Source organism: Rattus norvegicus, chromosome 19 (genome assembly GCF_021556685.1).
Source record: "Rattus norvegicus strain SHRSP/BbbUtx chromosome 19, alternate assembly SHRSP_T2T, whole genome shotgun sequence".
Classification (NCBI taxonomy): Eukaryota; Metazoa; Chordata; class Mammalia; order Rodentia; family Muridae; genus Rattus; species Rattus norvegicus.
In genome coordinates this window covers 34,970,583-34,987,168 of record NC_141552.1, presented here as the reverse complement: position 1 = coordinate 34,987,168, position 16,586 = coordinate 34,970,583, and the positions used below count along the sequence as shown (strand labels likewise).

At 42.6% G+C, this 16,586-nt stretch overlaps 1 protein-coding gene and 1 non-coding gene across 2 annotated transcripts in view; both read left to right on the top strand.

Moving 5' to 3' along the window:
* The window catches only part of Lonp2 (lon peptidase 2, peroxisomal), a 90,647-nt gene that overhangs the window by 30,027 nt on the left and 44,034 nt on the right, over positions 1-16,586 (top strand). The window contains 3 exon segments of the mRNA NM_001399196.1: positions 4,802-4,952; positions 6,608-6,734; positions 13,132-13,265. Of these exon segments, the coding sequence (NP_001386125.1) occupies positions 4,802-4,952; positions 6,608-6,734; positions 13,132-13,265 (412 nt within the window).
* Positions 2,892-2,998, top strand: LOC120098751 (U6 spliceosomal RNA). The gene has a single exon (XR_015644502.1). It is a non-coding gene; the product is annotated as a U6 spliceosomal RNA (small nuclear RNA).

Sequence of the window (16,586 nt, the reverse complement as noted above, 5' to 3'; positions counted from 1 at the left end):
ACCGCTAAATTCCAGTAGTGGGCGGGTTAAATTAAAATGTAAAAAAGAACTGCTAAGAAAACGACTAAGGGCTGTGGTAGAGTTGTACACATCACGTGGCAGCTGTGCACAATATGGATAATAAGGAAAGAAACAAAGTTAGAGAAAGTCAGAGCTGGGTGGGGGCTGAGGACCAGGAAAAGGCACTTGGGATCGCTTGACCTTGAAGGCCAGCACTAGGAAAAAGCAGGAGGTCTAGGGTGGGACTGATTCACCATCTATGTGTGTACATTTTCCAGAGCCGTGGAAGAACAGAACACACTCTTCTCGGCTGGGCCCAGTGTCTTGTCTCATCTCTCTCTTAAATTTTGAGACAGGGTTTTTCTGTGTAGACTGGACTGGCTGCAAACTCACAGCGATCCTCTTGCCTCAGCCTCCTGAGTGCTAGGATTGAAGTCCTCAGATACGGAAACAGACAGGGAGCTGTAGACAGTTAAACCACACTGGCTGATGGCTTCACCACTCTCTTCAGTTGTGCTGGAAACTAATTAGACACTGGGAGGAAGAGAAAACCCAGCCCCGAAAGCAGTGTCCATCTACATTTCTTCTTGAGCACACATGGAACACTCTCCTGGACAGGACAGATGCTGCACTGTGAATCAAGCTACAGTAAAGTAGAAAGGATAAACGCACACTGTGTTCTCCTATAACATCACAGCAACTAGACGTCAGTGTGGACATTGGAGGAAGTCACAAACACATGGAAATTCACACACTCATGGGTAGTCAGCGGGCCACAGAAGATAGAAGAAAATTAGGAAATCATCTGACATGAGTAAATGAGAAGAAGACAGCAAAGTGAGTGCGTTCTACTAGAGGATAGTAGACTGTTCACAACACTGCTCTGAACCCGTACCTTACTAAGATACCAGTGTTTGTTATCCTAGAATATTGCCTATACTGTTTCTTAAATTTGGTGCTTATTAGAGTCCACTTTTACAAATATTTAAATTTTGGAAAAGTAGTATTTTGAGATCCTCTAGCTAACTTACGGATCCTAACAAAGCTACAGGAAGCTAGATGCAGGTGTGTGCATGATGCTGTCCACAGGATACTTCTGTACTGGAGGAGTGGCCTGTCACTGAGCTCACTGATCCTCCACTGGCTTCCTCAAAGGAATCTTGCTACTGGCAAACACCCTATGGCTCTTGTTAGACCTCTAGCCACTTTATGCCTGGGACCTGACCTTGTGTTCTCCCAGTGGTATCTTTAGGGAAAAAAACATACTAGGGGTATCTCCTAGTCTGCCCTCAAGGGAAGGATCAAAGTTTCTATACCACCACAGTAGAAAAGTAGTTCAGATTTGGCTAACAAATGGTGGGCAAGGAGGGCCCCACGAGACAGAAGGGGAGTCCTATCTGGGTCACAGCGCCTTGCCTGATCATTTATGGCACAATCTTATGACTTTGTAGATTCTCAGTAGTAAATACACCAGAGCTTTGAAAACACAGCAACCGTCAAGCATCTTATTCCCCAATTTTTTTCTTTTAATGTTCATTTTGTTTTGTGTGTGTGATGCCAGGATAGAATTCAGAACCTCGAAAGTGCTGTACAGATTTCTGCCACTGACTACATCCCTGACCCTCTTGTAGGGTTTTTTGGTGGCCTTGTTAGTCCCAGCTGGTATTACTGTATCAAGCAGCTGCAGCATTAAACAGTTGCCATTGATTGCTAGAGTAGAACTGATTGTACAAGTATTCTCTTAGGTCAGAGAGCAGTTCCAGAAACATGCCATGTGGGCTAAATACCAGCAATTCTCCGGGGGTGAGGCTAGAAAGCTCTAATTCTGCTCTGCCCTATGGAGGTTGCTAGGCTACAGGCACTCAGATTTTTCCTAGTTACAAAGCTGGCAGTTTCCTGGGCTTCTGTCAATTTGGGAAAGGGAAATAAGGTTAAAACAATAAATACCACAGCACTTGAAGCATTTGCAGAGATCCAGTGTTTTACTGGAATACGCAGGAATATACAGCACTCAGCGTGTTCTGAATTGGAATGGACATGGAGGAGGTCAAGTTGGCCTCTTGTCAGCAGGCTGGCTTGTTGCCTCTATGGAGAAGCAGCTTTTGGAGTTCCTGGCTCTGCTTCATCCCACTGGAATCAGCCCAATGATTTCAGTGCGTGCTTTTGACACTTTTATTGTGGCTTATCTCTTCTTTAGATAGCATGTATCTTCAAACTACCCTTTTTCCAAGATTTGTCTATGAATTGTGTTTTGAGTCCCCTCATATTTGATGTCTGTCATCTGTGCCATAGCTTCTGTGTGTTCTTTATAAATACATGGTAAAATTATGTCCTCACATATATGTACACATACATAAACATGTTTACTTGTATGCAAAACAAGAATGAGTCATCAGTTAAGGCCACCACAACAAAATACTAGTGTAGGTGACTTCTAAAAACTTGACAACTTTGAAGGCTGGAATTCTAAAATCGAATGTTGGCAAATTTCCTTCTAGGGCCTCTGTGGCTCTTGAAGGTCTGTCACTGTGTATATAGCTAGCTAGGGACACCCTGTTCTTAAAAGGATACCAGTTAGATTGCATTAGTAGGACCTCATTCCTAACCTCTTGTAACCTTGATTGCCTCTTTTAAAAGTTCTGTGTCCAAATAATCAGAGTATGTGCCGCCCCCATTAGTGTGATCAAGAAAATTCCTCACAGGAGTGTCCAGTGCCTTCCTTTAGTTGATTTCAGATCCAGTCAGGTTGACACCAATATTAACCATCACACCCAGTGTCTAAATTTTAAGGAGAAAACATTACTTGATCTGAACAGTCTGATGGTGGGGTTATTCTTAACAAAGAACATTTCATTCTTAGACTTTCTTTGTGGAGTTGAAAGTACGCAATTGTGCTCGCTTCTGCAGCACGTGTACTAAAAGGGGAGCAGTACAGACAAGATTAGCATGCCCCCTGCTCAAGGGTGACGTGCACATTTGTGAAGTGTGCCGTATTTTTCCATATCTTTTTTGTTTTGTTTAATGGCTCATTTGTAAAATTGTCCTAATTTTTTCCTAGCTTTCAGCCACTAGGAACTCTTTTAATAGTTCCTTTTGAGTTGTGAGCTCTTCTTCTGTAGCCCTGAAGGGACACTGTATTCTGTGTGAATGCATGGCACGAGACAAGTAATTTAAGAGTCTTTTATAAATAAAGTTTGCATTAACTATAAAAGAAGGAAAGTACTTTATTGATTTTACAGTATTAAACATTGTCTTATAAAATGTGAAATTAGGAACTTCTGAGAAATGTGTTCTGGAGAGAAAAATGAGTTTCTAAAATTCAAGATTGTAAAAAGAGGGCTTTGACTTAAAATTAACTGGTGGCTGTGTTTTTGATTTTTAAGATTTACTTATTTTGTATGAGTACACTGTCATTCTCTTCAGACACCAGCAGAGGGCATTGGATCCCATTACAGATGGTTGTGAGCCACCATGTGGTTGCTGGGCATTGAACTCAGGACCTCTGGAAGAGCAATCAGTTCTCTTAACCGCTGAGCCATCTCTCCAGCCCTGTGGTTTTGTTTTTATAAGTAATACTTTAAAGGGGGAATCAGAAGCAAGAAAGGGCTATTTTATGGTGAACTTATGATCGATATTTTAAGAAACTAAAACTAGTATTTGGGGTTTTGTTTTGTATTTTTGTTTTTTGACTTCTTTGTGACAAGGTTTCTCTGCATAGCCCTGGCTGTCTGAGAACTCACCTGTAGATCAGGCTGGCTTCAAACTCAGAGATTTGTCTGTCTCTGCCTCCTGAATGCTGAGATTAGAGATGTGCACCACCACAGCTAGCCAGTTATGAATATTTAAGTCATGCAGTTTCCATTTTGAGTACGCATCCCCCAGAGAGTTGTGGGTGAATGTATGGTGAAGGTTTAGGCCAGGTGCGAGGATTTGAGAACATGAGTGCTGTAGCCTGAAGTACATGAGCAATAGCCTGGAGATTATCTCCTTAATATAAACTTCTCACTTTAGCAAACGAATTTCTAAGAGGGCCAGGGAACTGACTCAGCTGATAGACACCTGCTGCCATCTGCACCCATGTGACAAGAGGATGAGTGCCCAGCTGTTGTCCAGCCTCCATAAGGATGTTGGGCTTCACTGGCCTGTGTACACATACACAAGATTAAAAATTAAACCTAATCATGAAGGCTAATTATTAAATTAGCTGTTACAGCAGGTTAACTATTTTTTGAGATTTATTGGTGTTTTAAGAAGTCAGTTTCTCAAAAAAGGAAAGAAAGAAAGAAATCATTTTCTCATTGTGTTATTAAGAATATAGTAGCAATTTGTGTGAGTTTGTTTTATGTGGAATTCCCCTTCCAGGTAAAGGATTTATAACCAGCATTTCGATAACGTTGAAGAGGAATCTACTAATTATTAATTTACCTAAGAATTTAAAAATAATCTGCCTTTTCCTTTATATTTCTGCTGTGGTACCAAAAGTAAAAGTGGTTCTGCAGGGTAGGTAGCTTGTGGTCCACATGAGCTGGTGGTAAAGAGATCCGAGGACACAGCTCAGTGGTGGAGTGTTCCTGTCCTTGCGCTGGTGCGCCCTCCTGGGCTTCTAGTTATTTTGACAGTAGAATGTGTGATATGTTTTTATAAAGGATTTAGAATATGGGTGGTCAGGTTCTTCATTGTTCCTATGTTATCAGGTAACTGTTGAACAGAAATGTCAGCTTGCTAATACAGTGAGTGGGTTTAGGTTGGTGTTGGAACTAAGTTTGTTTAAATGTTAATACTTAAAATTGTTCTTTCCTAGGTGTTGGATCCTGAACAAAACCATAACTTCACAGATCACTATCTAAATGTGGCCTTTGACCTTTCCCAAGTTCTTTTCATAGCGACTGCCAACACCACTGCCACTATCCCACCTGCTTTGCTGGACAGGATGGAGATCATTCAGGTTCCAGGTACCTCACTCATGAGTGTATGCCCGCCCTCTCCTTTGTATGGAGTTTCAGTTGTCCAGAAGTTCACTCGTCACTATTTTATCTTTGAATTCTGCACAAGGGGTGTAAACCATCTTTTCTGCAGAGTCAATATCAAACAACAGGAGTTTGTCTGTCTATCTATTTGTTCGTTTGTTTGTACCATGGCAGGTAAGAGTTGGTGTAGGTTCTGGGAGAGGTCAAGAAAGAGCCAGTGTTGAGTTTACATTCAGCTGCAAAGCTGCCTTCAGGGGTGATAACCTCTTAGAATGTCTTCTTCTAAAGACACTCTAAGATGCTCTTCTCTGAAGCAGTTCCCAAAGTTACAGATGAAAAAGACTTACTAATACAAAGCCAATGTGTAAAACCCAGTTACAACTTCCCCTCTCTATCGGGCTTTGAAGGTTCTGCCTATTTTCTGGAAAAATATTACACAATAATTGACCCTCCCTTTCCCTGGCTGACGCTGGCCTCACTCTCACCTGAGAGCTCAAGGTGCCTGCAGGCTGCCTCGTCCTCTCAGAGATGACGTCAGATGGTTGCACAGTTGGTCGAGGTTTTCATCACGTCTTCTCCTCACCACAGTGTAAAAAAAATACCCTTTTAAGTTATGCTCACCTTTTCACTTGACTTAATTGCTCAAGATTATTTTGTCTTAAAGAAGATCCAACATCAGTGAGTATTCACTTAGTAAAAATAGGGTAGACTCTGAATATATTCAGATTTTAAGTGTGGTAATGTATGTTTCATTCTAAACATTTTTACTGTTCTATAAGTGTAAACTGCATTTCTCAATTACCTGAAAGCCTTTTTATTTAGTTTTAATATGTGGTAAGTAAAATGTTGCTTTTGTGTATTTACACGTCTGAAGTGATCCATGAGATTCAGTTGTCCAGAAACTACAACTGAAGGCAGCTGTCCTGAGCTGCAGTGCTGCTCACTGGTGGTCAGGGTATTGGCTGAGGAGGTGAGCTCTGTGAGGCTGCCTCTTCCTTCGACAACTGGGGTCATCCTTGCCTGTGGGTGTTTTCAGGCCTCTTCTTCCTAGGCAAAAGATGAGTTACCAACCCATATTTGAAGCCATTGTCTATTAGACAGCGAAGGTACATTAGGTGAGATCTTTTTTTTTTCTTACAGAATTTAAAGGTAAATTAAATCTGTGCTCACTGGGGCTTCTTAGTCAATAATAATATAGTCTCTTAAATATGTTATATATTTTTTTATAAAATGTGAAGGTAATTCCAAACTGATTTAGTTTAGATTTCCTTATTCTGATTATAAAGTTAGTTGAAGTAATACTTCGCTCATTCTAAATCTCAGATCTAGTGAATCCACATTTAATCCATTAAAAACTGGCAGCGACTAGAGAGATAGTTCAGCTTGGAGCACTTGCCGCTCTCACGATGACCAGTGTTTTGTTCTCGTCACCTACATAGTGGCTCACAACTGTCTGTAACTCCCGTCCCAAGGGATACTACATCCTCTTCTGATTCTGTGGGCACCAGGAGTGCACATGGTACACAAACAGACATGCACCAAAGCATTCATACACATAAAGTAAATAAATCTTAAAAAAGAAAGAAAACATGGCCACGCAGAAGCCTGGTGGATACTCAGGAGACGCCTCTTCTTTGCAGGGTACACACAGGAGGAGAAGATAGAGATTGCCCACAGGCACCTGATTCCTAAGCAGCTGGAGCAACACGGGCTGACTCCTCAGCAGATCCAGATCCCCCAGCTCACCACGCTGGCCATCATCACCAGGTCAGCCATCTTGCAGATGGACCTTTTTTGGTTTTGTTTTGTTTTGTTGGGGGTTTTTTGTTATGGTTTTGCATTTTTTTGTTTTGTTTTGTTTTGTTTTTTGAGATAGGTTTCTCTGTGTGGCCCTGGCTGTCCTAGAATTCAGTCTATAATCAGGCTGGCCTGAACTCACCGAGATCTGCCTCCTAAGTGGTGGGATTAAAGGTGTGTGCCCCCCACCCCTCAGCTGAAGATGGGATCTTTTTCTCCATGCCAATAGTTTGCTGAGGTCTGTGCATTGAAGAAACACTTGACAGGCACGCTAGAGCATGAACTCCTCTAGCAGCTGACAGCATTGCTGTGCTGAGATCAGCTCTGGAAGAGGAGGGATTTCATGATCCATTCCGGTGAAAATGACCTTCATTGAGCAGGAACTCTACTTTACCACAATAGCAAACTAAAGGATTAATATAATAGGTAAGAGCCAAGCTCATTAAAAATATAGACATGCTTTTTTATGCCCACGGTGGCACACACTTTTAAACCCAGAACTTGGGGCCAGAGGCAGGCAAACCTCTAAGTCCTAGGCCAGTTCTAACTTGATCTATAGAACAAGTTCCAGAACTGTTGTAAAAATATAAAAATAAAAGAGTATAGTTGTCTTTTACCTTGCTAGGTCCACACCCCAGTGCCCCAAGATATCTGCTAGATATTTTGGTGGAAACACATCCCAGCCGCACACTTTCCTACACTCAAACCCTCACATAAAAGAACACACAACACAATAATCTTAGATCCAACAGATAAGATATAATTGCCCACTTAAACATACAAAGCCCGGTACCATCCATCCCTTAGGAACATTAATAACAACCTGTAAATACACAGAGCAGAATCTTAACATCACCTGCCATATTGTCCTGCCAAGGCTTCTCACCCTCTCCTCTCTCCTGTCTCCTCCTTTCTCTCTTCTAGTCTCCTCCTCTTCCTTCAAACTTCTCTCCCGCCCATCCTTCCTTCTCCTCCAATGACAGGCCTCCTTCTATCCGGTACCTGCCCCTCACCTGTACTTTACAAATTCAATGGGGAGAAGTTTCTGGTGAAGTCACCTGATTCCTGAGTTTGTGACTAGGCAGCTGTCCTTGGGGCAGTGGAACTAGCATCAAAATAAAGATAACTTCAGGGTAAACCGTAACACAGAACTGCTTGGGCTATACAGAGAAACCCTGTCTTAGGAGAGAAAGCGAAAACAAAACGACAACAACAAAACCCTTCAGTCAGCTGCTGCTTTCAGACACCCTTTTTCTTTTAGTTCATCTTTTTCTTCTCTAAGAGACTTAAAATAAAAATAGTCCTTGAAGTTTTTGATGTTGAGACTTAACTCTGGAGTGATAGAGACTGTTCTTTCCCAAAGCTGCTAACGAATATCTAAGTCTGTGGAAAGCACTGCATTAAGTAGGGGCTACCATAGTGGCACGTGCCCTTAATCCCAGCACTGGAAGGCAGAGGCAGGGGATCTCTGTGGGTTCAAGGCCAGTCTTGTCTACAGAGTGAGTTCCAGGACGGGCAGAGCTACATAGAAAGGCCTGAACTCTTCTCTCCCTCCCCTCCCCTCCCAAAAGAATAAAGTATTGTCATCTCATTTAGGTCATGTATCTGAAGAAAAGCAGGCCCTGTTGGGAAGGCCATAGCCTCCTACAGTTTTCCTGGCTCACTGTTACCGATTGATTCACACACCATCCAAACAATGTGGGTCTGCCAGGCGCTCCAGCAGCCCTTTCCTAGTAACTGCTGTTTTCAAAATGTGAAGCTCTCTCCATGCTTGCCGGGCTCTCACTGCTTTGTGATCTGTGCCAACTTTCCTCCGGGTCTATTTCATTATATTCAGAAAGTAGGTCTAAGTCAGACCCAAGAGTTTCTTTTTCTTAATTTGTTTTGACATATACTATGTAGATAATGCCAGAAGAAATAAAGTGAGTGAGTAGCCAAAGTCTTCCAGCAGTGACATCACTCTGGGCTTCTAATAAGCCACTGAACCTTTATGCTAGTGTCTACATCTGAAGAGGGTGTGACTGAGAAGACACCTGGCTTGCCTACTTCTGAGAATGATGCCGAAGTGTTCGTTATCTGTAGTTCCCAATTACTGCCTCTCACACACTTGTTCCACCAAAACGTGAGGTTGTAAACCTGTAGACAATAGGGACTTTCTTGAGCAGTCTTACTACTTTTGATACTTAAAACAGAACACAACAACAGACAATGCGCTAGACATGAGCTCCAGGCTCTGTGTTACACTGAGTTACACAGGAGGCACTGAGTTACACAGGAGGCGCTGAGTTACACAGGAGACTCTGAGTTACACAGGAGACGCTGAGTTACACAGGAGACACTGAGTTACACAGGAGACTCTGAGTTACACAGGAGACACTGAGTTACACAGGAGACTCTGAGTTACACAGGAGACTCTGAGTTACACAGGAGACGCTGAGTTACACAGGAGACGCTGAGTTACACAGGAGACGCTGAGTTACACAGGAGGCGCTGAGTTACACAGGAGACTCTGAGTTACACAGGAGACACTGAGTTACACAGGAGACTCTGAGTTACACAGGAGACTCTGAGTTACACAGGAGACTCTGAGTTACACAGGAGACGCTGAGTTACACAGGAGACTCTGAGTTACACAGGAGACGCTGAGTTACACAGGAGACTCTGAGTTACACAGGAGACTCTGAGTTACACAGGAGACTCTGAGTTACACAGGAGGCACTGAGTTACACAGGAGACGCTGAGTTACACAGGAGACTCTGAGTTACACAGGAGGCACTGAGTTACACAGGAGGCACTGAGTTACACAGGAGACTCTGAGTTACACAGGAGACACTGAGTTACACAGGAGACTCTGAGTTACACAGGAGACTCTGAGTTACACAGGAGACTCTGAGTTACACAGGAGACTCTGAGTTACACAGGAGACGCTGAGTTACACAGGAGACTCTGAGTTACACAGGAGACTCTGAGTTACACAGGAGGCGCTGAGTTACACAGGAGGCCCTGAGTTACACAGGAGACTCTGAGTTACACAGGAGACACTGAGTTACACAGGAGACGCTGAGTTACACAGGAGGCGCTGAGTTACACAGGAGACTCTGAGTTACACAGGAGGCGCTGAGTTACACAGGAGACTCTGAGTTACACAGGAGACTCTGAATTACACAGGAGACTCTGAGTTACACAGGAGACTCTGAGTTACACAGGAGACTCTGAGTTACACAGGAGACACTGAGTTACACAGGAGGCGCTGAGTTACACAGGAGACGCTGAGTTACACAGGAGACGCTGAGTTACACAGGAGACGCTGAGTTACACAGGAGACTCTGAGTTACACAGGAGACTCTGAGTTACACAGGAGACTCTGAGTTACACAGGAGACACTGAGTTACACAGGAGACTCTGAGTTACACAGGAGACTCTGAGTTACACAGGAGACACTGAGTTACACAGGAGACTCTGAGTTACACAGGAGACTCTGAGTTACACAGGAGACGCTGAGTTACACAGGAGACTCTGAGTTACACAGGAGGCGCTGAGTTACACAGGAGACTCTGAGTTACACAGGAGACGCTGAGTTACACAGGAGGCGCTGAGTTACACAGGAGACTGAGTTACACAGGAGACTCTGAGTTACACAGGAGACTCTGAGTTACACAGGAGACACTGAGTTACACAGGAGACTCTGAGTTACACAGGAGACACTGAGTTACACAGGAGACTCTGAGTTACACAGGAGACTCTGAGTTACACAGGAGACTCTGAGTTACACAGGAGACACTGAGTTACACAGGAGACACTGAGTTACACAGGAGACACTGAGTTACACAGGAGACACTGAGTTACACAGGAGACTCTGAGTTACACAGGAGGCGCTGAGTTACACAGGAGGCGCTGAGTTACACAGGAGACGCTGAGTTACACAGGAGGCGCTGAGTTACACAGGAGACGCTGAGTTACACAGGAGACTCTGAGTTACACAGGAGACGCTGAGTTACACAGGAGGCGCTGAGTTACACAGGAGACGCTGAGTTACACAGGAGACTCTGAGTTACACAGGAGGCACTGAGTTACACAGGAGACGCTGAGTTACACAGGAGACTCTGAGTTACACAGGAGACGCTGAGTTACACAGGAGGCGCTGAGTTACACAGGAGACGCTGAGTTACACAGGAGACGCTGAGTTACACAGGAGGCACAGGACGCACTATCATGGCCAGAGCTTCCCATCCTTTGTTGCTGTTCTTATCCCCGCCCTCCTTACGTCATGTGTTCTTATCTCCTCCATCCCCATGTCAAGCCAATTTGAACCTTGTAGTTCTTGGGTACTTACTGAGCTCCTGGTAAGAATCCTGATTGTTATATGTCTTCAAAGTCACTGTCCTATGAATTTATACTCCTGCCTTACAGAGACATCTGAAGCCTCTGGAAATATTAAAAGGAAATATGTTCAGGTCTACACACTCTAAACAGATCTCTTCTTCAGACTAAATGTTCCCTTTCTCTAGTACTCCCCGTGGGTTGAGGATACAGATCAGTGATAGAATGTTGATATCACGCGCATGGAGCCAGTGCTTCAGACTCTTTGGTGTGGCCAGCCCCTCCCCACAGTCAGTTCTATTGACTTTTAAGATTTTGCCTCTCTGGTTTGTCTCTTGAATGAGCCCTGGAGTCCCGCAGTCTTTTGTCCAGCTCTATTACTAAGCTGGTGCTGAGGAAGCCACATTTGTTACTTTTTCAAATTAATTTTCTGGTTAGGATACAAAGAAATGAGTTTCTTGTGACAGTCTCATGCAGGTGTATCTTTATACTTTGTCCTTGCCTGTCCCCTTGTCTTCCCTCACTCTGCATACTCCTTCCTCTTTCACATACTTCTTCTTCTGCTTCTGTGTCTCAGTTTCCCTTCTTCCCTTCCCATAGTCCTCCTCCCCTCACCTCTGTCCCCTTTCTACTGCCATGTCACACACATACAAACTGAAGTCTAGATTCTGTATTGAGGGAAAACATGCTACTCATTTTGAGTATGGCTTCTTTTATTTAACGTGAGTGATTTCCAGGTGCATCCATTTTCCTGCAGGTGTCATAATTTCATTCTTTACTGCTCAGTAAAATTCTCCTGTGTCTGCAAACCACGTCTTCTTAGTCTCTTGGTGGACAGCTAGGCTGGCTTCAAGTCTTGGCTACTATGGTAGCACAGCAGTCAGCATGCATATGTAAGGATCTGTGGAGTGCTGACTTATAGACTGCAAGTGCTCACCCAGGATTAGTATGACTGGGTTATCTGGTACTTCTAGTTTGGGTTTTATTAGTAACTTCTATACCAGTGGTTTTCGACCTACGGGTCATGAGCCCTTTGGGAATCTAATGACCTTTTCACAAGGATCACATATCAGATATCCTGTGTATCAGATATTTACATTATGAGTCATAACAGTAGCAAAATTACAGTTACAAATTAACAAAAATAGTTTTATGGTTGGGGGTCACGACAACATGAGGAAACTGTATTAAAGGGTCGCAGTGTTAGGAAGGTTGAGAACCACTGCTCTGCACTGACTTTCATACAGTGTTCTTGTCAGCATCCCTCCATCTCCTGCACCTGCTGCTTTTTTTTGATGACAGCTATTCTAATTGGGTGAGATAGAGTCCCAGTACAGTTTTAATTAGCATTTTCTGATGGCTGAGAATGTTGAACACTGTTAGGATTCAGTGGCCATTTGTGTTTCTTGCCTTGAGGACTCTCTATTCAGCTCATTAGCCTATTTCTTGATTTATGGTTTGGAGCTCTTTTGTTTTGGTTTTATTTCTGTCTTAGGTTTTAGAGGGCTTTTAAAATTTGTTTGTTTGTGACAGTATACTAATTAGCCCAGGCTGCCTCACCCCATGAAGATGACTGTTAGTCCCTCTACCTTTACCTTCCAAGTGTTGAGACTGCAGGCGCCACCAAGCTCTAGTCAGTTTCTCTGATTCCTTCAGTGGTATTTCAAGAAAAATAAATTTGAAACCAAATTACGTTGACAAACTGTCATCAGTAAACTTCTTAATATATCACCAAGAAATAAGTAGCATTTAATGCACTGCCAGATTTATTTTAGGTGTCTATATTACATAGCCAAAGATTTGGTTTTAGATAAAGGGTAACAGTTGGAGATTGTGTAAGGAAATAGTTATGGCTGAAAAGATACCTTAATATTAAAAACAAAATACAAAAAGCCCACTAACTTTAATGTAATATGTGTGGAGACATTAGTATTTTTTTAAAAATTAACTTTCAAATCTACATTGTTTCTTTAGGGAACTGACTGTTCATCTTTTACTTATTTACAGGAGGTGTTTATCCAAAAGTAAAACATTTTTATCTTAACAGATACACCAGAGAAGCGGGAGTCCGTTCTCTGGACAGAAAGTTTGGGGCTATTTGTCGGGCCGTTGCAGTGAAAGTTGCAGAAGGCCAGCATAAGGAAGCCAAGCTGGACCGTTCGGATGTGGCTGACGGAGAAGGTTTGTGGTTTCGTTCTGGTATGCTCAGTGTGGCAGGAAAAGCGAATGATGCTATCAGTTGATTATGGAGCAAGGAGAGTATCAGTCCTTGAAGCAATAGTGTATACAGCTTCACCAATAGTGTGTCAGCTGAGTATGGAATAACATAAGGTTATGTGTTTCTCAAGACTTCCCTTTTTTTTACAAATAGCAAAGAGTTAACTCTTCCTCAATATTCTTCAGTATTGCTACTACAATAACGTAGTGATTTTCTTCACATTGCTACAGTGGATATACTTCACATATGGTTTTGTGTTCTCTTTTTGAACTGGTGCAGCAATTGTTACATCCTTAAATAATTTAAAATAGTTATTAGAAGCCAAATATGATCGCACACATCTATAATCCCAGCCCTCCTGAGGCTGATGCAAGTTCAAGGCCAGCTTGTTCTGCACAGTAATAGCCTGTCTTAAAAATACCCATGATGGGGCTGGGGATTTAGCTCAGTGGTAGAGCGCTTACCTAGGAAGCACAAGGCCCTGGGTTCGGTCCCCAGCTCTGAAAAAAAGAACCAAAAAAAAAAAAAATACCCATGATGAGGATGAGGAGGATGAAGAGAAGGAGGAGGAGGAGGAGGAGGAGGAGCTGTGCAACTCTGCCAACACATATCTCAATACACTAGAAGAGATTCACGTGTTTTCTCACACAGCTTCTTTTATAGGTACATAATTAAATATAATACAAATTTTTCTGAATAATTCTGGAGGTAATATCCTAAAGAGAGTTTCCCTATTGCAGTTATTCAGATGTATGTGTTTCCTTTGTTTCCCAGTTAAAGTGTTGTGATCTGTTTGCCAGAGGAGACTCTGTCATCATAGCATGTTGTTATGTAATTTGCCAAAATTTGTGTTTGTAACATTTAGTGAAAAGGAACTGAAAATTACTTCATAGGAAACAGATTTATTAGGGTTCTACCATTTCCAAAACTCTTTTTAAAATGCAGTTAGGTAAATGTGAGAGAAGAGCTGTACTGTGTTGTATTCTTGGTAGACCAGATGGTGTTTCAGTAGGGTAGGTACTCACATGACCTTCTTGATTCTATGTGATCTTACCTGCTCCCATGTCGCCCAGAACCTCACTGTTCATTCTTATTCTTAACTGGAGCAATATAGTTATACTATGAGGAATATGGATATTGAAATCTAATTGTTTCTTATAAGGACTTAAGACTTCTGTTGACCTTTGTATGGTTTGTGTCTTCCAAGTTCATTTGTTGGAAACTTAGCCTCCAGTGCAATAGTCTTGTGAGGTGGGGGCTTTTTTTTTTTCCCCCCGGAGCTGGGGACTGAACCCAGAGCCTTGCGCTTGCTAGGCAAGCACTCTACCACTGAGCTAAATCCCCAACCCCGAGGTGGGGGCTTTTAAGAAATGATGAGAAGCTAGGAGGTAGCTCAGTGGTGGTGCACGTGCATGGAGCCGTAAGGCCCTGGGTTTGACTGTGAGTGAGTCATGAGGCTCTTCCCTTGTGGCTGGATTAATGCATTGCCTTGAGGAAGAGGATTGCATTCCACAGTAGTAGATTCCTGTGAATGGATTTGGGGGAGGGGGGGTTGGAGGGTTGAACTTCTTTTACCTCTGTCTCTCAGGAGCTCTGATGCTGTGTCCTATGATCCTTTGTGTCACACTGCCCTTAGACCTCCTTGGCAGAGTTCTTTGCTCTTGGGCTTCTCAGCCTCAGATTATGAGTCTCACACATCCCGTTCACTATAACGTACCTAGGCCGGGGCATTCTGTCACAGCACAAAACAGGCTGGTCAGTTCTCGCTCCTACTTTCAGGGATACTGCAGTTTCCTGAGCTTTTGTAGGATTTCATGGCTCAGATCAATCTGTTGTTGATCACCCCTCCCAACTCTAGACACTGAAGTTTCTGCTTTCTCTAACCAATCTATGTTTGTTTACATTATATTTTCCAAAATTTGTCAGCATCCCTTTACCAGGTATCTTCATTCTTACCTCACTGTTCTTAAGAGTTTGTACTTTTCCATTTCTGATCATTTTAGTAGAGGAACTATGAAGACATTTTGACTACACTTTGTAGACATTGTAGTTGTAAAACCTGTCCTAGGTGAGTAAGTGCCCATGCAAAGGCAGGGCACGACTTCCTCTTGCCTCTTTAATTAGCAACTGCATGCTCTTCCTGCACTGTCACATGCTCAGCCAGAAGCCCTCTATGCCTCTGTCCTTCTGTTGTATCTGATAGAAAAGGCTAGAATGGAATGTATCTGTATAACACATTTGGAAATTTATGTTTATATTTGTACTTAAATTATCTTTACAAATATCCAAGAACTTGTTCAAGAAGCTTGGGAACTGTTTATGAATGTAAAGGGTTTTTTGTTGTTTATTTAGTTTGGGGGTTTGTTTTGTTTGTTTATTTTGAGACAGGCTTTCTCTGTGTACCCCTGACTGTCCTGGAACTCACTCAGTAGACCAGGCTGGGCTCGAACTCAGCAATCTGCCTGCCTCTGCCTCCCAAGTGCTGGGATTAAAGGCAAGTGCCACCACTCCCATTTTGAACATATAGTTTGTTTGTTTGTTTGTTTGTTTGTTTGTTTGTTTGTTTAAGATTTATTTATTTTTATGTGTATGAGTACACTGTAGCTTTCTTCAGACACACCAGAAGAGAGCATCAGATCCCATTACAGATGGTTGTGAACCACTATGTGTTTGCTGGGAATTGAACTCAGGATCTCTAGAAGAGCAGCCAGTGCTCTTAACCACTAAGCCATCACTCTAGCCCTGAACATACAGTTTTTATGAGAGTATTTACTTGGGTTTTTGTTGTTTTATTTAACTGCAGGTCATCTTGTACATGATCAAATAGCTGAGCAAATCTGAGTAGTTGAGCTCTCACCTAGGGCACCTAAAATGCATTCCTCAGTTAGAAGACATTCGTTTCAGATACTTTGGTTGTTCCTTACCAGAGGCACAGACGTGACTTAGGGGCTCTGATACTGTGAGACAAAAGACTGTCTTTCAGAGTTAATGGAAGAGTTACAAGGAACATCATAATTAAAACATATGTACTATATTATGTAATTATAATAAATGGTGTTTATGACCTCAAACAAACCAAAAAGAACATTGCTCCAAAAGAATCCGCACTAGGTTTTCATGCCAGAAAGTTCAAATGGAGCTCAATAACTGTGCTTTCTGATTAGAAAGCGATGTTTTTAAGGTAGGAGTTATTTATTTAAAACAGTTGTTTCAAGAAATTCAAGTAACTGAGTGGGTGAGCTATTTTTAATGTTAGAAATAATGCTGGACTCGGTCACTGCCAG